At 32.1% G+C, this 25,690-nt stretch overlaps 4 protein-coding genes across 7 annotated transcripts in view; 2 read left to right on the forward strand and 2 right to left on the reverse strand.

Moving 5' to 3' along the window:
• Positions 867-5,406, forward strand: LOC109334635 (ras-related protein RABC1). Its single transcript, XM_019570518.1, has 6 exons — positions 867-1,129; positions 2,292-2,360; positions 3,073-3,138; positions 4,092-4,213; positions 4,357-4,485; positions 4,947-5,406. Exons 1-6 carry the CDS (start codon positions 985-987, stop codon positions 5,058-5,060), a joined length of 645 nt encoding a protein of 214 aa, XP_019426063.1. The 5' UTR covers positions 867-984; the 3' UTR covers positions 5,061-5,406.
• LOC109334630 (chaperone protein dnaJ 10-like) lies at positions 7,424-12,854 on the forward strand. Its single transcript, XM_019570509.1, has 10 exons — positions 7,424-7,583; positions 7,671-7,730; positions 8,438-8,520; positions 9,805-9,958; positions 10,368-10,497; positions 10,802-10,960; positions 11,346-11,524; positions 11,822-11,902; positions 12,312-12,446; positions 12,618-12,854. Exons 1-10 carry the CDS (start codon positions 7,497-7,499, stop codon positions 12,696-12,698), a joined length of 1,149 nt encoding a protein of 382 aa, XP_019426054.1. The 5' UTR covers positions 7,424-7,496; the 3' UTR covers positions 12,699-12,854.
• On the reverse strand, positions 13,307-18,588 carry LOC109334609 (ACT domain-containing protein ACR3-like). Of its 4 annotated transcripts, XM_019570481.1 has the most exons (9): positions 18,396-18,588; positions 18,237-18,258; positions 17,894-18,005; positions 17,402-17,447; positions 16,636-16,750; positions 16,209-16,276; positions 15,130-15,747; positions 14,475-14,579; positions 13,307-13,786 (listed from the first exon to the last, which is right to left on the reverse strand). In XM_019570481.1, the coding sequence occupies exons 3-9, from the start codon at positions 17,962-17,964 to the stop codon at positions 13,466-13,468; spliced, it is 1,344 nt and encodes a 447-aa protein (XP_019426026.1). In that variant the 5' UTR covers positions 17,965-18,005; positions 18,237-18,258; positions 18,396-18,588; the 3' UTR covers positions 13,307-13,465. The 4 variants fall into 4 exon arrangements, with proteins under 4 accessions (XP_019426026.1, XP_019426035.1, XP_019426018.1 ...); XM_019570490.1 differs by lacking the exon at positions 18,237-18,258 and having other exon boundaries at positions 17,894-17,998; positions 18,408-18,588; XM_019570473.1 differs by lacking the exon at positions 18,396-18,588 and having other exon boundaries at positions 18,237-18,352.
• The window catches only part of LOC109326458 (V-type proton ATPase catalytic subunit A-like), a 5,037-nt gene continuing 4,384 nt past the window's right edge, over positions 25,038-25,690 (reverse strand). Inside the window, exon 19 of the mRNA XM_019559154.1 lies at positions 25,038-25,268. Coding sequence (XP_019414699.1) covers positions 25,038-25,268 — 231 coding nt within the window. The remainder of the gene's footprint in view (positions 25,269-25,690) is intronic.

A 25,690-nucleotide genomic window follows, 5' to 3' on the forward strand; every position in this document is an offset into this window, starting at 1 on the left:
TATGTACTTAGAAGCATGAAATTCAACACCAACTAAATAAATTCTTAAAGAGTTTTGGGAAGAAATAGTTGCTACATTTCTGTATATTTTAAAGAAAGGGAATCTACTTACTCGAATAGTAAGTTTAAAAAACTTACTTCACATTTTAGCAATTATTTCAAGGAAATCTAATGCTTGAATTAGTAAGTAGATCTAAATCGTTAAATTTTTCTAGAATTAATGACTAAAATATAGAATAGGTTTTTTAAATTTACTCTTAGAGTAAGGAGACTCCCTCCTTATTTTTAATATATATCCAAAAAAATAACCCTAATAAAACGCAAGAAGAAGCTTGGAGTGCAAGGAGACTCTTAATTAGGTATATTAATTTACTTTGATCATTGAAAAATTTCACTTGTACCAACTTAATTCTTGAAAAAATAAAGGTTGAAACTTGTACTCATAAATTATGAATAAGAATGAAAATAATATCTATATATTAATTCAAACCAAACATTTTAGTCATTAATTCTTAGAAAATCTAATGATTTAAATCTATACATTAATTCTTAGAAAATCTAATGATTTAAATCTATACATTAGATTTTTTAAGAATTGATAAATAGATCCAATCTCTTCATAAAAATGTAAAAAAGACCAAATTATTATGAGAATTCTTACAAAATCTAATAATTTAAATCTATATATTAATTCAAATTATTAGATTTCTCAGAAAATTAATAAATAGATCCAATCTCTTCATAAAAGTCGTAAAAAATACCAAATTATTATGAGATGAAATTGATTTGGGAAGAAAGGAAGTGAATATTTTGTTCGGTATGAGTATTTATTGAATGTGTGAATAGATTCATAGAACTTTTTGGTGTGACCGACAACCTAAAGAGCCACGTGAGCAGCGAACATAGTAGAGACTTTAAAGACTTTTCTTTGACTCCCCGCAACCTTCTCGATCATCATTCTTTTTCTCTTCTCAGATCCATTCCAATGGATACTTCATCCTCCTCTTCAACTCATGTTGAATTCGATTACTTATTCAAGCTTTTGCTTATTGGTGATTCTGGGGTTGGAAAAAGCACTTTGATTTTGAGTTTTACCTCTCACACTTTCGAGGATCTTTCACCTACCATTGGTATGACATGTGTTCCCTCACAAACATAACGCGTTACGTCCAATATTCTATATATATATAGATTATGAAATTTGGTGCTTTTTTCATTGATGTTGTGTTTTTTTTGTATTACTTTTTCGAGCTTTTGTGTGCAAGTGTAATTAGTAGTTTTCAACTCTTCAATGTTTTGTATCTATATGCTTTACCATGTCTTGAGTGTGTTTGGATTAGTTGTAAACAAAATTAAAAAAATGTGGCCCAATGCATGTATGCAATCCCGCTTAGTACGGTGTGAGGATGGTAGATGTACCTACTCCGACATAGTCGGATATGAGGAGAGTATGCCCCTCCTATATAGTGAGGTATGGTGAGGGTAAATGTACGTAGTCATACCTGACAAGTGAACATATGGTTTCCATTTAAAATAAAATTAATTTCACTAATTGATTATACTTATAGTCAATAATCTTCATTACTAAGGCTTTGTTGGTAGAGGTGAAACCCATTTCCATTATCTTTGCACCCAAGAGGTTAGTCTTCAGCCATGGCATGAGAATCTATCACGCAAAAGATAAAACAAATTTCTTTTAACTTTTAGATGTTTGTTCATGTTTGTGAAGCTTAGAAAAAGGCTTAAATTCAAGTTTTATAAGAAGCTATATTTTCCAGGTTCTTAAAAAATACTACTGCAAAAAGAGGAGAGAGCTTGACTATTTACTATATCAAATAATATGTTTAATAATGGGCCAAGCCTAAAACCTAGTTTCTAAAATGCTGGTTGCATTGATGTGTTTAGTAAGAGGGTGAGCTTGACATAATGGTAAGGTTGTTGCTTAGTGACCGTGAGGTTACAGGTTCAAATCCTGTAAATAACCTCTCCACTTGCAAGGTTGCATATATCTACCTTTCCTAGATCCCACTAAGTGAGAGCCTTGTGAACTGAACTGCCTTTTTTATTGATGTGTTTAATAGCATTCCTTTTATCTTTTTCTAAAATTCTTTTACAGAAAATATCTAGCGTGCTATTTAATTGTATTATCAGAGTCACGATAACCTACATAAGGTGATTATGATACTGCTTCATGATATTATTATGGATAGTTTGATACTATCAGACAATTATATGGTAGAAAAAGTGTACCTTCCTCAGTCATATGTGTTGATTCTTATAAATTTGATGCAGGTGTAGATTTCAAAGTTAAATATGTTACAGTTGGTGGCAAAAAGTTAAAACTTGCTATTTGGGATACAGGTAATGTTGTTAATAATAATTACAGGAAAGTCAAACATCAATTATTTTTCAGGTCCTATATGGGGCTTCTGTTTTATTCAATGTTCTTTGCTTCCCCTTTATCTTCTGTTTTGAAAATTCTATATTAGTTGATTTGCAGAACTTTTTCTATTACTACAAACTCATGCTGTAAATTAAGTATGAAACACTAGCTCTTATGTATTTATTTGTTTTAAGCTATAACTGCAATGTATGACAAACCAATTAAAATCTTCAAAATTTCTTTTTGAATCTTCCTCTCTTAGATGACAATTATGGGATTGCATGACATGCTTATAAGTCTTAAGTAAGAAAGTAGAGAATTTGTCAAGTTCTGCAATATTGTTTCAAATAAGCATCCGAGGAATGATAATACTCATGTTATAGGACTGAAAATACTTTAAGTTGCTCATGGTGTCATTAGTAGATTAATGTATTATATAATTATATGTCAATTTTTTGTTGAAATAATATTAGTTTATCTTTTATATTTAGGAAAATATAGTGTAGTTTTGATGCTTTAGTTGTTAAGTAAAGTGTATCAAGTGTAGTTCTCATAGGCAGAGATAACACCTTGTGATACACTACATGCTCCTCTTTGTTACAAATATGTACAACTAAGGCATTAGAGTGGTATGGCGAACCATCTTTGGAATATGTTAGATGGATAACTCTGTATTTTATTTTTGTGCAGCGGGACAAGAAAGATTTAGAACACTTACTAGTTCTTATTATAGAGGAGCTCAAGGAATAATAATGGGTATGTTTCTTGATTTTCTCTTTTGTTTAGTTATATTTTAATGTTCTATCCCATGAGTGTGGTATATGCTTTTCTCATTGTTTGTTTCGAGTTTGATATCTTGTTATATTTGTGGCAAATGACCAAATTTGATGTAATAGATGTATGAAACCACACCAAATGTATGAAATCATATCAACTGTATTAAACCTGTGTTAGTGGATTTAGGATATTATAGCAAAAGTGGAAGACTATGCAAATAACACTCAACTTTTGGTGGTAGTAATGGTTCTTTTCCCTTAATGAAATGCTGTATTAGTGAAACGGTAGAATATATTCCATCTGAAGCAGCCAACAACTGGGACAAGGGATCTTGGAGTTGTGGATGTGGCTAGATCTTTTACATGCTATAGCCTCAATAGCTAAACTGTGATTAAGAGAATTAGCATGCCCATAGACTTTACCAGATTTTTTCTGAAGTTATTAGCTAAAGTTGCTTAGCAATGGACTTTGGTGATGGCATTAAACTCAGTTCAGTGGCTTTAATAACCAAAAGGAAATTTCCTTCAACATGAAAAATGCTGAAAATCTGATGACTGGGCGCGACTGAGTGTTGACAATTGCTTTGAAGCATTTGTTTCTGTTCAGAATGTCCTAACCTGGATTGAAATGTGATCAGAGTATTAGATACATTTCTTAATTTCATTATGATAGATAGATTTAGCATGCAGTCATTTAATTTCATTGATGTTACTGTATCTCTTTTATAATTAGTTAGTGTTATTGTTAACATTTTCGTATTAATTGTAGGACCATAAACTTGGCTAAACTTGGCTGAAATAGTATAGCAGTGACCTGTTTTCCTTCTAAACATTGATGTCACTTAAAGTGTTTTAAATGTGTCTGTAGCATTCACATTTTTTTGTCAGTTTTTATATTATAGATGTTTTCATTAATCTGGGTTATGAATACAGTATATGATGTAACACGGCGGGAAACATTTACAAATCTATCCGATATATGGGCTAAAGAAATTGACCTTTACTCAACAAATCAAGATTGCATCAAGATGCTCGTTGGAAACAAAGTCGATAAGGTATGTCGTTATTGAATTTGCATTTGGTACTACATTCTAGTGAATTTTGAGAGCAAGTCTTGACTCACTAATTCATATTATTTGTAGAATAGACATGCATGATGGTGCACCACATCCTAAATCCTAATAATCTCATATTTCAGGAAAGTGAAAGGGTTGTCAGTAAAAAGGAAGGGATAGACTTTGCAAGGGAATATGGATGCCTTTATACTGAATGCAGTGCAAAAACCAGAGTCAATGTTGAGCAGTGTTTTGAGGAGCTTGTGATGAAGGTACACATGGAACTCTTCCCAAACACACACACACACACTTGCACCTCATTCCTGAGAGTTGATATTTGAGACTTTGGGCCAATGCTGGACCTTTCTTGAGGTGCATGTTTCTCTTGCACAAGAGAAAGCATAATACACTGAAATAATTGAAATGGTTATTATTGTTGTTATTACTTGAAGGTAAATCCTTCCAAAATAACAATAACAACTGAGCCTTAATCCCACTAGGTGGGGTTGGCTTGGAACAGTGTCATAATGTTATATATTGTTCATTGACAAATTCAACATATTTCATACAAATACAATGTCAAGAAAGCCTGAGACAAACATTAAATATATAAAGTGAAAGTAACTTCAAAAATTATGATTGGAAAAATGAAAACCTTTTTGCAATGTATAGGATGAAAAGCCCTAGGAGTGTAGTAAATGATTAAAATATGGGTTTACCTTTTCATCTGCAGATTTTGGAAACACCGAGCCTCTTGGCTGAGGGCTCATCCGGTTTGAAAAAGAATATCTTCAAGCAGAAGCCTGAACAGTCTGATGCATCAAGTAGTGGCTGTTGCTCTTGGTGATTGTAATGTTTTACTAGGAGCTTTTACACTTCCACTTTTATCTTTAAGAAAGACGGCCCAATGCATAAGGCAACTACCTAGTGAGATATGGGGAGGGTAGATGTACTCAGTCATACTCTCACAATGATCTGGAATTTATGTGCAATAAAATTTCATTATAGTCTGTATTAAATGATAGATGTTCAGCATTTTGCTTACCTTTTCAAAGATCTCCATTTTATTGGCAGCAAGTAATCAGCTATTCATATTTCATTTGGCTCTCGCATTCCCCTCCAGAATGTGAGTTTGACACAATGATAAGGTTGTTGTTTAGTGACCTTGAGGTCACAGACTCAAATCCTGGAAATAGTCTCTCCACTTGTAGAGTGAGGCTGCATACATAGCCGACCTTTTTTCCTTGCATTCATCTATACTTATGTTTTTTGATTATTTGAGTTGATGGTTGACTGATATTCACATGATAATAGGAAATTCAAATTGAGAAGTATTACAATTCAACCAACAGCAAAGTGAATAGATAAATATTGCAAAGTAAATATAATATTCTACCATTCAACGATTATTGGACCAAAAGCGAAGTAGTGAATTTGATAATTTTAGTCTCTAAATATAATATGAAGATAAAAGAGCAAGTGATTTGGAAAGTTAAAGAGAATAAACAAAAAGCAGACCATATTATGACAATATCTTTATTTTACTTTATCTTGCAAGACTTCATGTATTATATATATTTCTTATATGGTGCTTCAATGGAAAGGATTTTTGGATAGATTGAAAATTGTTTTGATTCTAATTTGTTGTGATCCTTGAACTCAACTAGTAGGATTAAGGATATTGTTATTATGATTTGTTGTAATCATAATCTAATCGTGAAACTGTGTTTGCTAGAGCAATCTTAACTGCTGATTTATATGTAAACATGAATCATTTTCAAAAATGAAACAATGACACATATGTATCTGTCATCCTTATTCTTTCTTTTAATCTCTTCTCAAAATGGCGGAGGAACTAAAACTTGTGGTCATTTGTAAAAAAAAAAGTGAAAGCTTAAGAAATCTGTCCATTTTTTCCATAAAATAAGTTTACTATAAACCAGACTAATGCTTTTATTTTGTTTTATAAACAAATATACGATTATTGAGCAAAACATATGATTATTGAAGTTCATGGTTTTTTAATTAGTTTACAAAAGGTCAAAAGATTACATAGCAAAAATATCTTATCCTATTGGTTAATAGTTATTTCTTTTAAATTTAGATACTTAGATGATATAAATTTTCAATTATCCGGATTTTAATTTAATTTTGAGTAAAAATGATTTTAAAATTATCAAACTTCTAGTTTATTCTTATCATATTCCAACTCTCCCATATTTCTTAAGAGGATCAAACTAATTTTATAGTGATGTAAGTGATTCACCCCTAAAATAACAACATAAGGTTCTATGGTTATTTTCTAGTGATATAAGTGATTCACCATTGAGACCTTAACTTTTACATTTTCTCATTAGGAATACCCAATTCTTATCTTTTGACACAATGATTAGCTTTGGAGCTTTAAGATTTCCAGCTTGAAATAAAAATAAGAAAAGAAGTTCTATTACTTTTTTGGGTTACAGAAAAAGCAAAGTATTTTCAAATTAATGTTAAAATAGCAAAAAATCCCACAGAGAGGGACCAAATGAAGCAAAAAAGTATGATCCACATAAAGAAATAATCCAAAAGTGAAAAGTGAGAAACCCATTTGAGCAGTGCAATAGGCCCACTGACAGCACTGAAAATCAAGAAAAGCAATGAATCTATCATCTTTTACGTGAATATGAATGATGAAATATGCATAGATCACTTAAATAACTGTTTCCTCCCGCTAAAAAGCACTTCCGTGACATACAATATCCTACTCATAACTGTAAAGCTAACTCTTCCTCGTGATCATATATAGGAATGACGGATCCTGGACCCGCTCTAGCCTAAGTTATATTGAATGGTTCAAAATATATTCAAATAATACAAATATAACATGAGGTGTAACAAATATTAACTCTGAGGTTAATATATACAAATATATTTTCAGGATGTGCATGTGTATATTATCATAATAGAGTGGTTCCGGTAGTGGTTATTGGTTCTAGTATGCACTATATGGTTCTGTCCATTCGATTCGATATGATCCATAACTTTTTATAATATTATTGTTATTATAGTATATTATTATTATCATTATAAGACTTTCTTTATATTTGGTGGTTCAGCGGCTCATTACATTAATGAACCGCGAAAAGGTATGTATAATATTATCCTTATTTGTATGATCATCACTTAATGCAACTTGCACCCATGTCCTAAGTAGGCCATTATTACATAACCATGGAACTATACTTGTGAGTCCCATTTTTGTCTTTCTTTTACTATCTTTGGACACAGAACTCTTTATACAATGGTGAAGGAAACCGAGTACTATGATGTTCTTGGTGTAACCCCTTCTGCCTCTGATGGCCAAATTCGCAAGGCTTATTATCACAAGGTTATTATTTCATTCATGGTTTTCAATGAGACTTTTTTTATTCATTTTTTTTTTTGTAATTTCTTAAGTTAGTGCTATCTGCTATAGGCAATGCAAGTTCATCCTGATAAAAACACAAATGATCCTCATGCTGCTGAAAAGTTCCAGGTAATTCCACACCTTGCTTTTCATTTTGTTGTTGTTGATATACTTCTAAAGGAAATTACACTGAACTTGCATAAAAAATTTTACAACTGTCATTTAAGTCATCTGCAAGGTTTTAAATAACAGTCACAGTTACACGGGGACTCTCGAGACCTTGACATTCCATAAAATTGTGGACAAAAATGTCCGATATGGTTTAAATTGTAATTTCGACAACTCTCAAAACCTTAACATATCATCATCTTATCTTATGTAGAGTTCATAGTCCCAAATTTAAAAACTTATTTAAAAGCTTGGTCACCACTCTATAGACATGAATATAATTTTTATATAATAATGTTAAAATAATTATGGAAAGCAGAATCTACATTGATGTTAGTGTTATTTGACTTAATTTCCTGGACTTATTAGTTTAGAAATTACATTACACTTTCATTGCCTGAAGAAAGGGTTACCTCTCTTAAAGGAAAGAGAAATGGAAAAGGTATCAGATACATTAAGTTAAACCCCCTAGTGTAATAAATTCATAATGAAAAATATGTAATTTCTAAAATAAGAATTATTTTTTATGTAATTAAGCTAAATTTAGAGGGGTAGTTGTAATTTTCTCTTATTTTTATTGTGACTCAATATTATCCCACTGAATAATAGTTTTAGTAATAATGCTTTGACATTGTTCTATTTATATTTACAATTTGTGAAATTGGCAGATTTTGGGTGAAGCATACCAAGTGCTGAGTGATCCATTGCAAAGGAATGCATATAATCAAAATGGGAAGCATTCTGTATCTAGGTACACTTTATAATAAGATTCTTTTTTAATAACCCAAAGATATCCCTTCACTTTATGAGTAAATAATTAATCCCTTTTGGATTATATGGCTGTTATTCTCAACAAGTGTAGTTCTAAGGAATCTACTTGATAATAAGATGTGTTTAAGCTTAATCTCATTTTCTGGCATAACATTCATGTATTTGCAAACAATCAGGGCAACACTAGTTGGTAGTTGCTCATGGTTTTTGGTTCTGTAATGTGTTAGATTGAAAACTTTGGTCAAATTAACCTTTGGTAATGCTGAATAGTTTGCTTAACAATGAGTATCATATTAGGTTCTAGATATTGTAGTTTTTAAATTTGCATTTGCTTTTTCTCTGGAAGATAAAAATGTATAAGTGATATTGAATATGTTCTTTTTTTATAAAAATACCTGCATTATGCTGGGCTAATGCAGTATAGGTTCATGACAGGTAGACATCCGAGTCATGAATCATGATTCTACTTATGATGCAAAATGCTAGGATCTTATACGATGACCTGTTAAAAACCCGAAAGTACTACTTTTGTTGGTGAAACCAAAGCCACCACCAGTACAATAGTGACCATAAACAATCAAACAAAAAAACTTATGATTAATAGAAGAGGGTAAAATGATATAATAATGGGATTCAACCAATTGTAGCTATATCATTGGGAAGCATATTTGTTGATTAAAAAATATATATTGAAGTTAAAAGTTTAATAATTAAGTGTTTTTTGATAATTACAAAGTGGCATATGGAGTGACACACTTATAGGATAGAAGAAGGAGTACTTTCATTCGTGGATGTGCTGAGTGGCTACAAAGAATTATTAGAAATAAGTATTACGTATATCTAATTGACACTTACGAATTTATGAATATTATAATAAGAGACTTGAGTCTAACCCTTCTCATCCATTGCAATATTAGACAATGTGAGACTTTATACAATAACACATTTCAAGCATCCCAACAATTCGGGTTAACAAAATTACTATGCAATAAATAAATAAGAAGATGACAGTCTAGTATATAAGGCTCCCAGCTACTGAGGTCTGAGGAGGATAAATTTATGCAGTTTTACTATCACAAATAAAAAAGTTGTTTTCAGGATTTGAATAGATAACTTCCGAGTCACAAGGCAAACAACACTTACCCTCTGATTGATAAATAAACTACAATAAAATAAAAAAAGTAGAAATCTAGTTTTATTGTTCTAAATCAGTATCTTCCCTGAAGATGAAGATGTTTTAGAAGACTAATGGATTCTTTGACAGAGAAACTATGCTTGACCCAACTGCTGTATTTGCTCTGCTCTTTGGAAGTGAATTGTTTGAGGACTACATAGGACATCTAGCTGTGGCATCAATGGTTTCTTCTGAACTAGCTGATGAAAATGACAATCCTGATATCCTGCATGAAAAGTTAAAGGCAAGTATGTTTTACAATTCAGTATGCATTGAGTTTCTGAGATGTAATTATATATTCCGAATGTTCTTTGTTTAGGTCTAGGAAACTAAATACTTTACTGTTCCTATTTCTCTTTCTATTGCTTGTGCTCATTTTTATTAATCATTCCATTGAGTACTAATATATATGGCATTTTCTCACGAAGTCCCTGTGACCATTTAAGTAGTTAACATCTTGTACATTGCATCTTCTATTAACATGTATTCTTCCCTTGCAAGCAATTTATGTTGAGAAATTATGTTACCAGAAATGAGATCACATTGAAAATTAGCTATGCTGTAGGTTCAGAATTTCAAATCATAGATAGTAAAAAAAAATTTACCATTGTTTGAACTTTATAACATGCTTGTTTTGCTTCAATCTATTGTAGACTGTACAAAGAGAAAGAGAAGAAAAACTAGCAAGATTTTTAAAAGATTTTCTGGGCCAATATGTCCATGGTGATAAAAAGGGATTCCTCCACCGCGCAGAATCTGAGGCAAGACGGCTTTCTCATGCTGGTTAGTTAAATTTCCAACTGCCTTTTTTTCGCAATATTTTCGTCGAGCCAAATACACGGTGCAATTGTTCGTCATGAAATGCTATAGATTATTGAGTGTCTTATTAAGAGGAAATGCTCACATGGAACTCATAGTTTGAATTAACATTTTTCTGATTGAAATATTAAATAAGTTGATTCAGACATATTGATAGCTATCAAAATTTCCAGCACAGCAATGAACATATCATTATACTGAATTTAGTTTGCAGCATGTCACTGTTTTAATGGTATTATCAATTAGTTTCCATTATCCCCGAATGCAGCCTTTGGAGTTGATATGTTACACACCATCGGTTACGTATATTCGAGACAAGCAGCACAAGAACTAGGGAAAAAAGTCATTTATCTTGGAGTCCCATTTCTTGCTGAGTGGGTTCGCAACAAAGGACATTTCTGGAAATCACAGTTCACAGCTGCAAAAGGTATAATGACATGCAATTCGATTAGCATCCCCTCCACTTTTTTAAATTGCGATTAAGATTACAATTGTGGTTATTGTGATTGTGATCATAGTGATCGTTGCAATGCAGATTACGCCTGTTGCCGTGTGATTTATTTTGTGATTGAAAAATATTTTTTAATTTGATGTGGTCCGATGCGGTTGTGCTGCGGTCGCATCATTATGATTTGGTGTCACACCACAATTGTGGTTGTGGCAGTCACTGCTACCGCAATATTTCGGATGCATCACGTGATGTGTTCCGCAATTTGAATCACTCATCCCCATTCTTAAATATTTAAGTTTCATTTTTTCTTTTATGTTGTTCTGAACTTGATGTCTGGTTTTGTTGAGCACATATACTTTAGGTGCTTTTGAGTTGCTGCAGCTTCAAGGAGACATACACAAGCAGTTTAAAATGGATGGTAGTGGCCCAGAAAATGACATAGAATCCCATATTCGCCTTAACAAGGATACACTGATGAATTCTTTGTGGAAGTTAAATGTAGTTGACATAGAAGTAACCCTTGTACATGTGTGCCAAATGGTGAGTTTTTAGCTCCTTTAATTATATAAAATACTATACATTTTTATGCCCATGTATTCTGATATAGGTAGTTGATCAAGAAACAGGTTATTGCATTCCATCTTGTTTATCCAGATAACATGAAACTATTGGTATGCAAAGATATCTGTTATTGGTATCCAAGACATTTAAGCCTAATGTAATCTGAGATGAGTGATAATATTTCATATTGTAAACTGGATTTTGTTTAAACCTGCTAGCATAAAAAAGAAATGAAAAAGCTAGTAGATTCTTACTCATTATAATCTATTCCTGCAGGTGCTAAGAGAAAACAATATTAAGAAAGAGGAACTTAAAGTTCGGGCTCATGCTCTAAAAATTCTTGGGAAGAAATTCCAGGTGCATATTTAAAGTCACATAGCAATTAGCATCAAGTGTTCTTTTAGCTTTCAGCTTTCTGGGAATGCAACCTATGAATTGTTCTCTATATTCATTCATGTTATCCACACGACCCCCTTGCCCCAAGATTCCCTTTCCCACAGTATGAGCAATATGTCTAGAATGCAAGATAAGCTACAGATTATTCATAGATCTAGTGGAAAATTGGAATCTATTATGCATGTTGCATTCTAAAAGAGTCTGATCGTGCCGAGCCACACAAAAACGACTGATGTTTTGGTCTAGTAACTAATTAACTGACATTGATAAGGAAGTAAAACAAGCTATTAAGGTACAATGACGAGAACATGCTTTTTCGTCTAGTAACTACTGAACTGATCTTGATATAGTATGATAATGCTCCCTTCAGGACAAAAGTTCAAAAGGAGGAGAAACATTGAAAAAGAAGATTGCTTCGGACTCTGATGACGAAGGAAGCAGTTCCGATTCTTCAGATGACGAATCACCAAGAGCATTTTCCTATCGATCTCCCTTTTTCACTCAGGCATGTGTGTTCTATTTAGATTCCCTTTTTTACCAAGAGTTAATCACATGCATGCGCGTAAAATCTGCCTTCAAATTTAGGCTTAAAAATATTTGATTTGAAATTAATTTTAAGCCATGGATACTTGACCACATAAATATGTACATATTATTTCTGCCACTGATTCTGCAGGGTATTGGTAGGCTGTTCAAATGCCTCTGTAATCCAGCATTTGATGTGGATGATGAAGAGATAGTTTACAAAAGCAAATGATCTATATAAATGTCTGGACTAGGAAACAAAAAAATCAGCTATTGTGAACATTTTGTTTTGTGAGATGATACACTAAAATGGCTTATCTGGTACCCTTGGAAAGTAGTTTTGGGAAGACAATGGTGCAAGCTGTGAATAATCATGTTTTTTTATTGCTTCTTGTAATTACATCTGCCATAAAACTTGGTCAAGAGTCAACCTTTCTGTAAATTCCAGTTTTCTTTTTCTCCCCCTTTGTATGTAGAGAATTTAAAATTCGTAGTAACTTGTATTTGGAACCAGTTTAGAAAGATCAGAAACCATAGTTGAGAAGTGCATACACCAACCCCTTTGACTTTATTATACTAGGCACTTCTCCTCTTTCAAAAGTTACAATATAATTTGGCCAAGTCTTTATTTTGATCCAATTCACTCAAACTATATCATTTGACTTTGAATGATCTTTGATCTTCTTTAGTCAATTCTGAATCGCGTACGCTTAACTGAAAAACTCTAATTTTTGTGAACTAAGTATTGTCGGTCAAATCTTCAATTCATATTTCGTCGAATCAACAATATTTGATAGCAACAATAACTTAAGTATAGAAGGGAACAATTAGATGGAAGAGTTAGTACAAGTTACTACTTACAAACATTGGTTTAAAACAAGAGTGACAAGGTCAAGCACTGCCCAAGTTTGACACAAAACAGCTTTATTCTTCTGTTGCATTATGATGTATCATTTACAAAGAAACCAGAAGCAGAAGCACCATAATTCTCATTTAGTCTCAAGTCAAGAACCTTTCCAACAAGTTCCCTAAGAAGAAGCTTGTTTTAGCCCATCCTTGGGTCGCTGGTGCTTTGGCATTGGCTGGTACCTTCTTCACATTGACCATCACCGTCTGCCCGATTTCTCTGTGTAGTGCTTCGATGATCTTCATGTCCACGGGGTTTCCATATGCATCCCTCACATGAAAGACATTCAGTCCTTTCTCCCCTATGGTTGAAACACCTGCCCTACAAACTCTCAAGCCGTTCTCTCGCAGAATCCTAGTTACTTCAGACAGCAAGCCCACTCTATCCTTTGCACAGAGCTCAAGGCTCACACCCTGTGTCCATCATTCAGAGGATGAATGGTAACAAGACTAACATATTCCTTATTTCTTTAAGACTAATTCATAGCGCAAAGAAAATGTGAGATAATAAGATAATCTGCTAGTGTAGCATAGGACTATTTATGGCATTTGTACTCAATTACTATATAATTTTCCTATATCTGTATGTTTTCTGTTCTATGGTGGTGATATTACATGAAGCACATAGATTTTTAAGCTCTATTGAAGGCAAAAGACCATCACTGTCACCGATTCATTAGTGGATATGATGGCCAGATACAATCTGAGTGGAATTTAGCCCCCTTGTATCTGCCGTATCACTGGACCAATAATAGTAGATAGCTGCAGATGCAAAATGTATTAGTTTGGTTAAACTCAGAAGGCTTTCTTCTGTTTAATCACATAGATTGAAAGAAAGAAGAGTGAAAGAAAATGAGGAGCAAATAGATGAGTGACTTCAGATGAAGATATACGAAGATGGGGGATTCATGTCAAGAGAAAATTAAGTCGCTAGATAAGATAGTTGAAATAAGACTATAGGAAAACAATGTAAAGAAACCAAGTTGTGCTTAATAGAGCATGGAAGACTTACTAAAAACTGAAAACCAGAAGTTTATCCCTGTGTTCCATTTTTGGAATGGTTAGAAATGAAGATCGAAACCATTTGTAAAATGTTGTTTACCTCACTTACTCTTCTTTGAATAGCTGCTTCAATGCATTTGATGACCCTTTCTTTCTCTCCTTCAGTATCAAGCATGTATCCATCCATGTGCCGGATAAAATACTCCTGAAATTACAACATTAACTCTTCAGTCCACATTCCTCATGTTGGCCCTCTACTTTAGATTTTCTCAATTAATTCCTTGTACAACAAACAACAGCAACAACAACCAAACTTTTATCCCACTAGGTGGGGTCGGTTACATGGATCGGACGATGCCATAGTGCTCTATCATAAATCAAGTTCATCAACATTGTGGACCAATGTAATTGAAGCAAATTTAGACATGCAAGGATTCAGTCCACAAACTTAAAAGAAAAGAGGAAAGGATGTGTATTTTCCAAGGGTAAACATATTCTCTAAGAGAAAGTTATTTCGATTTCTTCCTTTGGCTACTTCAAGTCACAAATCCTTCACAAAAAGTTGCATGTGTTTTTATTTTTCTGCAAAATTTCTAGAAATGCTTTTATATTTCTTACAAAATACTAATTGCATCCTTAATGTTGGGTTTTATCAGACCAAACCACAAAAGTTGTTGGATAAAAATTTAAGACAGAATATGTGTGATTAGCAAAACAAAGTACAGAATGAGTTACCATGAATAAATAATGCATACCTGGGATGCATTAGGACCATCTGAGGAGATTGTGGCATGGAAAACGACATACTGCATGTCAGTGAGAGTGCAAACAATGTCAAACATAAGTTTTGCTCGATCTTTACATTTCACGGCAACTACTGAGTATCCTTTTTCCTCACAATGTTCTATGCTGATTTGTGGCCTGTAAGAGGGAGGACAATCAACATCTGTTGTTGTTACTCCAGGACTTTCAAAATCTCGATCAGCAAATAACATTTGGTGGAGCCGCCGATCCATATGGGTGAAACCTGTGGAGAAACTGGTCCTAGCCACTTTCTCATCATCCTCGCAGCCACGCAGGATTTGATTGAGCTGTTCCTCCATGTGAGATAATCTATTCGGGTCATCCACAGAATGGTTTGTAGCATCATTGACATAAAGGACACAAGCAATTCGTCTTTTGTGAGTCCAAACTTCGGCTGCAATCACATTAAAATGGAGATTCGCAAGGACAGTTGATATCTCAGACAATAGCCCTGCTCGATCTCTACCGATTAACTCAATGGCTGTATGGCTACCAACAGAGTGCACCCCGACCCGTTTGCCTTGGAAGCTCTTCACCCCTTCAGTGCTTTGGCCTTTTGGTCCTAGAGCCTAGTGGAAGAAAAACTGTTAACATGTAGCCCTTAGTATTTGATATGTGTAATGTACTTATGTCAACACAAGGGTACTAATAAATATTGAATTAAGGAAATGATAGGACCTACTAGCATAAACCTCATCAATGGTTTCATTTAAATTTATGTGTAACCTTACTAGGTGATTTCCAAGTTTGTGTGAAAGTGCATTTGAGACTCAAAAATGAGAGAGGGGTATAGGTCATATCTGGTTCAAATTTGGTGTGAACTTATACTAACCAATGGATTCAAAAAATAACAATTCTCAATCATGCATGGTTGTTTCCTTTTCTAAGTCATAGAGAAAGACATTAACATTGTTCTGCTATTTCAGTTCATTAAATCTATAATCCAAATATTTATACATGGAGGTTAGATTGCTATGATATCTTATATAAGAATATATCAGATGAATATGGAGGAGATGAAGATATATACCTTTTCAATGATGTCAATAGTTTTGCTGTCTGTTATCTTCTTTCCTTGCTGATCCGTGACATGAAATACTGTTTATTCCATTATTAGAACATGTTAACTACTTGTTTGAGCATGAAGTGTGTCCTTGTGTGTATGCTTGTGTTTGAAAATAAACTCATCTGAAACTCATTGTGTGTGTATTCTGAAATTCTGTGTGTTTTAAGTACCTTTACTCTCGTTGTGTTCGAGTTCTATCAGTGTTTAATAAAAAATGAATGATCTATATTTGTGGCAAAATGATGCTACGACACCGAGAAATACACGCCGAAAAATGACAATAATGAACAGCATCTTGAATGCAATCAAAGTTCTCAAAACAAGCACGAACATGACACATGTGTTATCAAATACTTTACCATTGCGAGTTTCAATTCAGTCACAAACATACCATCCATAAACCATCCTCCATCAGAAGATATGTAAGCTTTGGTAATTATGAAGTCAAGATCTGTCAGGATTTGCACCACTTCCAATAGAATTCCAGGTTTGTTAACACTATCAACCTGCATTTTTTTATTTTGGATAAGAACATGAATCATTAGGTTAGTAGCACTATGGCGAAAGATGATACGCTGATGATCTAGTAGGCGTAGCCTTATGTCGCACATAACATAAGTAATATAGAAATAGATGTTAATGTCAACAAATCTTTGGTAGATATGTCATAACAGGACACAGAGATTAAAATTTGGAACATGTTGGTTCCACTAAAAGGGGCGTTACGAACAAAATATCTCGTTCCATCCTGATCTGGAATTGACCGAGTGAGGTTTTAACAGGACTTTTATGTGTTCAATAAGCTTTCAGTTTTTCAAACTTGTTATTATTTCTCTATATGAACTTCAAAAGTAGAATAGGAAGACAATATTTGTCAAGTTTCTGCAAAGTCAAGACTTACGTAAGATATGTGTAGATTGAGCATCATCATCAAATCAAATCAAATCAAATCAAGTTTGGTTAAAGTTTTGAGTTTGAATTCATTGAGGGCTGATAAAATCTAGTTATGATGTGAAATTAAAGTTACCATGGAAAATCTAAAGGGTTCTGTTAAGTTTAAAATCCACACATGTAATGTAACTTCCAGAGTGACCAAATCATCACTCATAATGAGGCCATGAAAAAATATCACAATGAATTATTTTCAGAGATTATACCTTGATGAGTGTACAATCATGGCAACTATCATTGTCCACAGAGACCCTGCAAAATGCACACAGAGTCACTTCTTTATGTGTATTAGAAATTCTCACCATAAACCTCAATTTCACAATTTGTTTAACCTCTGCCTCATTACAAGGGCTAGTTAGGAATTAAAGAAACTTTTAGTTTTATAATTTACTGCTCTTGTTTTTCTTTTAAACCTTTTCAACAGATGCGGCAAAGTTATCGACAATCGATCCAAATCCAAGAAAATTAAATTATTCAAATCAATCTATTAAAGTTAAAGCTGTATTAAAGCTGTTAATTATGGGTAGGAAAATTCGAAAAAAATGTTTAAATATATACATGAATGGCAACACTAAAGATAGTCTTCTGTATAATTTGACAATCTTATTCCTTTTAATGTGTTCTCCTAAAGACATAGTAAAATTTGCAGATCATTGAAAAAAAGGAAAGAAATGAAATAAATGGAAGATAAAAGTCACCTTGGAGGGTTGATTCTATTGCTGAAGTTCTCATACTCAGGATCAAAATATGGCCAACAAACTTTAGCCATTTAATCAACTTCACCACTCAACAACTTACCTAGTACTTTTCCTGTATCAAATGGCAGAAAGCTCATCTGGTTAGATAGCAAATATAAACCATAATTTTATCATAATCCACTGTTTTAAATCGTACTCAACAACTGCAATAGCGGCCACAATATTACAATTTTGGGAGTCTTGCAACGGTGTTACGACCGCCATTCCAGCCTCATTTTCCCATAATTATAGTAAACACAATGTAACTACAACTACAATTACAATTTAAAACATCGATCCCAACTTTTATATTCAATACTGCATGAGTACCTGTTGAACTACATATATATACAATATGCTTGTAGAGAGAAAAAAGGTATATTAACATAAAAAGCTATGCTTTTTATAGCTGGAAAGCATAGTGAAGAGAACAATAATTTTGGGTTATTAACATGTTTCTTGAAATTAATAGACATTAATGTGGAGCAGAGAATTGACATTACTGTAAGTCTGAACTGATGAGGAAGTATAGTGGACATTAAATAAATAGACATTATGTTGAGAATGTATAAATAATGCATCATTACCTAGTCAAGGACTTTATCCAATTTAATCATGTATTTATGCATAGATTCTCAACAGAGCAGAGAAAAGATAAAAATATAAATAAAAAACCAAGTGAATTGTATACTTCAAAAGATCCTATTATGAATTAGATGGATGCTTATATAGTGGGAGATTATTTTTTTAGGCAATCTTTTTTTAATTCGGGAGAGCGCAACTTTCAAGGTTCTCTACCAATTGAGCAGACTCTTGAGGAGATGGGGTATTATAGTTTTATGGAATACTTTTTCAAATTTTAAATTGTAAATCACATAACATGATGCTTACAACGAGACATATTATATGTCTTACTCCATGTACCATAAAATTATGATGGATGGAGAAATTTCTTTTAAATCATGAATAAAGTTTGTCTTATTTTTCATCAATTTCAAAATTATTATACATGAATATAAAGTGCAAATATAGTTACAATACAATTGGTTGTAAGAAGAAATTATTTACTGAAATTGAATTTATAACTTGTTGGTCCTAATCAACAACTTTAATGTTAAGTTGAGGCTCCCCTATGGTAATTTCTCTTGTATACAAGATCCTAAAGTAATTAGAAACAATTTGGAGAGAAAAAGTCTATGGCCAACGATTTTCCCTCTTAAATAAATCCATTATGTTAGAAAACAGATTTCATATACTCACAATATCTCAGTATAGGGGAGGAAATAAATTTGGGTCCAGGACGACCCAATAATATATTCAGTTAGTGAGAGTTATCCAAACCTTATGGAATGACCACATCGACCATACATGTTTATAATTGCACATGACATTAAGGTTTTGGAAATTTTCGAAATCACAATCACTACTTAAAACTATAAAACCTTGAGACAGTTGATATTATCCCAGTAGTGACAAAGGACATGGTCCATGTGATTCTTTAAGCACACACTACTTCAAGAATTCATAACGTTTTACAGAATCCACATGCTTCATCTATTGACCTTTGAACATGATTTAAGGAATAATAATGTAGGTACCGGACGTTCTATGTCCATTAGATTATAAAATTAAAAGAGAAAGAGAATATGCATAATTGGCAGAGAAGAATAAAGTGTAAAGATGCTGTAAAGAGAATCACGGCATCAATAAAAAGGAGACATTTTCAGTGCAAAAACTGGATGGTTACTAAGCAATACATAGGAGTGTAGTATATCCATAGTGGAAAAATTAAGTGCATTTACCTTTTTCCTTTCTTGTAAGCTCCACTACATATTTTATTTTACAAATAAATTAACCAAAGTTCACCATTTAGGTCATACTTACATGATACATGTAGTGCATGATATTTAGTTCTACACATTTTGTAAGTTGTTACATTGTTATTACAAAACTAACTTCTTTTATAACGAACTTAGTGTATAGTGTATGGAATATGAAATTTGGTATGTAGTACATCAAGGAATCAAATGAGTATGATTTCAGTGATGAGGATTGTTTTAAATTGTGGTTAGTACAATTAAGGTCATTGTGTCCACTTTGATGTGGATTGTAGTTGTGTTATGGGCTGATACAAACTTCTTTTATAACGAACTTAATATGTAGTGTGCAAGATATGAAATTTGGTATGTGAGAAAGACTTGTGTGGAGACGAAACCATATAGAGACAACCAATAGGATCATAACAAAACATTAATATTTTAATTATAATTAAATTTAATCTTAAATGATAGCATCAAAAACCATAAAAATGTACATGTCTCCAAATATGAGGTGTTACATACGTCTTCATACAAGTTTTTCTCTTTGATATGTAGTACGTAGGCTAAATGAAGGAATCAGAAAACTGTGGTTTTAGTCATAAACAATGCTTTAAATTGTGGTTGTTACGACTAGAGTCATTGTGGCTACTATGATTGGATTACGGTCCAATGTAATTTATTGTAGACCGATATGATCACATCATTGTGATCAGATATCACATACAATTGTAAAGTGATGCGATTGAGGCAATCACTACAACAACAACATTATGGTTATATCATGCGTTATACAATTTAATACACTGGTCATAAAAGCAAAATGAAATTGTCTTATTTTGTGATGATTATGTTACTTTCTATGTACTTTATGAAAATAAAAATATATAATCTAATAACATAAACGAGTGTAAAATGATTTTTTTAAAAATAAAATAAATGATATATCATCTTATAAATTAATTATAAATTTTTAACACCATAATAAAAGTGATAATTTATTTATTAATGATTAATTTATAAGTGATATATATATATATCTATTTTTTGTGGTGTAAGGGTGATTTTCAATGTAATTTTTAGGAGTCTACGTATATACTCTTAAAATAATTATCAAATACACATATTTATTATGAAAAAATGGATATATCCTCCTTAAAAAATAACCTACAAAATTTCTTCACATATAGAAAGTTAACATGTATTTTTTTTTATGTGCAACATAATTTATAGATTGCAATTTGATTAATCAATTATTATTAATCAAAGCCTATATGACTTGAAACCTTGCCACGCACTTCTTAAAAACCACAAAACACTTGGGCTGTGACTCAACAGAATCTTAGAAAGACCCAACAAATGACTTGACATTGACACAAAAATATTTGATTCCAATTTTAATTAGAATACTTTTATTTATTTTCACCTCGATTCTTCATTTTGATTAAACAATGTCACAAGGTACATATATGCCAAATTTCCACCACTATATTATCTATAATTATTTCATGATACTAAAAGGTCTCACATCACCACCATCCAACTTAATCACCGAACTAAAGCCTTTCCACAAAAAGTTATTAAAAGAAAATATTCCTTCATGATAAGCCATAACTAAATTGCTTTGTGATATTTTATTCCATTTATACCTCCTTTTTCATTTATTTATTTATTTTTATAGACATGTAACATTTTTCTTGTAATTATATATAGGTAATACATTTTTTATGTAAGTAGCTAGCATTTTATAATATATGTATATTGATATCATTTATTTCAAATATATATAATATATTACACTTTAATTTAGTTTTTTTTAATCCTATGATTTAGCTATACATATTTCAAGTTTATATGCTATGTTAACATACTGAACTTATCAATCCTATATATCACAAATAGTCAAATATTATCAAAATATTAAGAGGTTGGGTTTGGATTGAAAAAATGAATATATCAAATCATTAGACTAGATTTGAATTAAGTTAAATTTCTCAAAACCTGCCCAAGCTTAGAAGCATCAACATCATAATTATAACTAAAGAAAAAATTAGAGTGGGGGATATATTAAATAAAATACCATTTTCTCCTCCAAATGATTAGTTGAAGAGAAAAACAAGTGAAGAAAAAAAATTAGAGAGTGGGAATATATTTAAATTAAATAACATTTTCTCCTCCAAATAATTAATTTAAGATAGAAATAAGTGAAAGAAAAAACAAATATTCTTGGAAGACAAGGACTTGTAGCCCCATGAAGGGGAACAATAAGGTTCTATTGGTGGCATCATCTATCCTAAAGGATACATAGTACTCTTGGTGACTTTTGGGAAGAAATACTAAAACAGAATAATTCATATCCATTTCCTAGTAGTGGACAAGGTCATAACATGCAACATTATTCTTGGAAGGTCATCTCTGAATGTAGTAGGAGCTGATGTGTCAACCACACACCTTGCAACTAAATTTCAAAATTGATCCAAAGTGAAAAGGATTTATGATCTAAATAATGTATGGCACTAATAAAAATATTTCATTTCAAATAAAAAAAATTAAATATTTATTATTTTTCTGTTGTCCCAAATAATGTTTCAAATTATCAAGAAGGTGTTGGTCTAGTAGTGTAAGGTCACACTAGATCCCCAGAAAGACCCAAAAGTCAATGATTTGATTCCTGAGAGCGACACTTGTTGGGAGGGGCAGCCACAAACCTCGAAAGAGATTAGTTCCTTACTCAAAATGTGAGAGGATACCCACTAGAGGTGTAAGCGGTTCCAGTTTAAACCACGAAATCGATGGAACTGAACCGAACCACAAAATGCAGTTCGATTCGGTTCTGTTTTTTTATTTGGAACCATTTAAGTTTGGTTCGGTTCACGGTTTTGGAAATTTTAGAATCTTTGGAACGAAACCGTATATTAAAAAATAATTTTTTTATATTAGATGGTTAGGATTTAAAGTTAAAAGATAAAATATGATTAAGAATTTAGGATTATTAATGCATATAGGCTGTAAATAAGAAGCAAATAGAAAAAATAAATTAGTAAATAAACCTAAATATCTATTATCTCTATTTTCCATTGAGAAGATAGAAAAAAAAACTAAAAAACTATGTATATTGTGTCATTATCCATAGATGAAATTAATTAAATAAAGAAATAAAAGAAAATAAAGAAAGAACTTGAGGATATTACTGATGATGTTGACTAGTAGGTGTTACTGTTGGACTAAAGAACTAGTACAAAGTTTGTCATTCTTAAATTTTGTTGACATTATTGAAGATTTTATGGACTAAAATTTTAATATTGAATATTTTATTATTGATGTGTTTAATATTCATTTAGTTGACTCTATACTTTGCAAATTTTGTTCAATTATTTCTTAAAAAAATTTAAATAAGTTGAACCGAACCATATCTTTGTGGTTAGTCAAGTAGAACGAACCATATCTTTACGTTCGATCCAGACACTAATTTGCGATTAATCAAGTAGAACCGAGTCATATCTTTGTGTTCGATTCATTCACTAAATTGCATCAAAACCGATCCAAACCAAACTTTTACACCTCTAATACCCTCAAGCATAAATGATCTTAACATAAATTATCCATCTGAAACTTTTTAGTCCTCAAAAAGACTCTTATGTCCTAGAAAGAGAAGTTGTATATTAACATGCACCTTACATGTACTGATCTATCGATTAATTCTTAAGTTAATTGATTAGTTCTGAAGTTTACCCTAGAGATGATAAAATCAGCACCTAACATGTATTAGACTTCTTAACGTCCAAGATTTAGTGAACTACATGCGAGAGAAAAAATAATAAAAATCATATTCATTAAAACACTCCAAAATGAAGGAATTCATACAAAAATAAGAAAAACTAAAAATTACAAAGGACTATAATACTTATAGAAGCAAATAATTGATTAGTATAATTGTTTAATCTCCTTAATTGGATACTTAATTGATTATATAGGTAGAAAAAATCAATTACAATCATGCATCTCAAATGGAAACATTTGACAAGTAATAATAGCATGTATGACATTTGATATGAGATTCTGTTATCTGCTCTACCCCAAATGTCTTAAACCTATAAAATAAATGATAATAGTAAAGTTATAAAGGTCTAATGCTTATATATTTATATCATTTGAATTTATATAGTTACTTGTCCTTGTATATTGTAACTTCCTAAACTCATTAAGCATAAAAATCTAGAGAAAAAAATGATAATTACCTTGAACATGTATGACTATTTTTCTGCAATATACCATTAAGGAATAATAGGTTGTATTGCTCTGTCAAATGAATAAATAATGTTATTGATCTTAATCCCTTTGACAATGTTTGCTAAAAAAATACCCAATATAAGAGCCAAACTTGGCTTTGGTTTACTCTTTCCATAGGGTGAGTTCAATCGGAAGGCTTTTTGCTATTCTATGTGTAGATTTCTTGAAGATGAAATAATGAGTAAGAGGTACCGCATAGTGGCTGAATCCTCTAAGCATAAAGATATTATGTATCTCAACCTAGATGATCAATTGTTGCAATATTTTATAAGTTATATTGTGATTCCAGAGTTTTTAAAACATTCTCAAATTAATGATTTAGAATTACATTGTGTACCCTCAAAACTTTTAAATCTATTAACTGGACATTCATCCTCAAATAACACATGCATTATCTTAGGGAGAAGAATGGTCTACTACCCTTGTTAAAAGAGTCTGGCTCCTCTCCATTACTAGAGAAGACACTGCATGCCTAAGATTGCAACACATGGTAAAAATAATATTTCAATTGTGCTAATTTTTGTTTTTTTCTAAATTAAATATTTTTAAAAAAGTAACCCCTCTCACATTCCGAGTACTGAAGAGTCCAGTACTAGAGAGGAGAGGAATCCATTTTCTTGTTAAAATAGTTGAGTGGTTAGTTAGTTTGGTTAGCATAATTAGTTTTTCTATCCTTTATATAAATGATTCAATGTAGTTTTGCTTTTCAATCTATTTTCAATACTCAATGAATAATATTCTTCTTTTCATCTCGAAGTAATTATTTAAACCTATTTAAACCTAGTATCATGTCGAAGTAATTATTTCTGCTGTTGTTTATCCATCAACCTCTCATCCTCTCTTCTTGTGCATTCTTTGTTTACATCATGGCGCAAGTTCTTAATGAAGAACATATTCTTGAGATAAAAAAAGTTTTTGGTTTGTTTGATAAAGATGGAGATGGATGCATTATTGTGGAGGTAGATGGTCATAATTCTTGCAAGAGGAAGAAGAAGTTACTAAATTCCCAGATGAGATTCATTCTCCGTCAAATCACTCAAAGAGTCATCAAGTGCATTTGTTGGTTGGTGAGCATCATTAAAATGACTACCAGAAGGGGATAGATAGGCTAAGGCCTCCATAACTTCGGCGGCTATTTGAGTGTCTAAACCAACATCAGTTCCCTTGATTCTGAAGATGGGCAACATGAGTTCCATTCTCGTATATGTCTCTCTGTAGGCATGCATGTGCTGTTTGTAGGCATCAAAGGAAAAAGTGCAAAGAAAATTGTGTTTTTGCTCCTTATTTACCCATGGAAAAGACCCAACAATGCTAGTGCACAAGGCTTTTGGGTTCAGCAACATGACCAAAAATCCCATATGCTTAGCAATCTTATTGAGCAAGAAAGAAATGAAGCTTTCAAATGGGAAACTATGATGTAGCAAGACTATCTTGATATCTTTGATTGATGATTATTCTTGAAAGAAATATGGACATGAACCTATTAAACATTCACCCCATCCAAATGGTTACTACGAGTGCAGTAGTGTTAGAGGTTGTCCAACACGAAAACATATTTTACAATAAGTTGGCAAGATCACTATACATATGCTTTCTTTTCTTATTCTTTATTACCCCCAATTATTTCTCATTTTTTTATTACTCTAGTTTC

Source organism: Lupinus angustifolius, chromosome LG02 (assembly GCF_001865875.1).
Source record: "Lupinus angustifolius cultivar Tanjil chromosome LG02, LupAngTanjil_v1.0, whole genome shotgun sequence".
NCBI classification, from domain to species: Eukaryota; Viridiplantae; Streptophyta; class Magnoliopsida; order Fabales; family Fabaceae; genus Lupinus; species Lupinus angustifolius.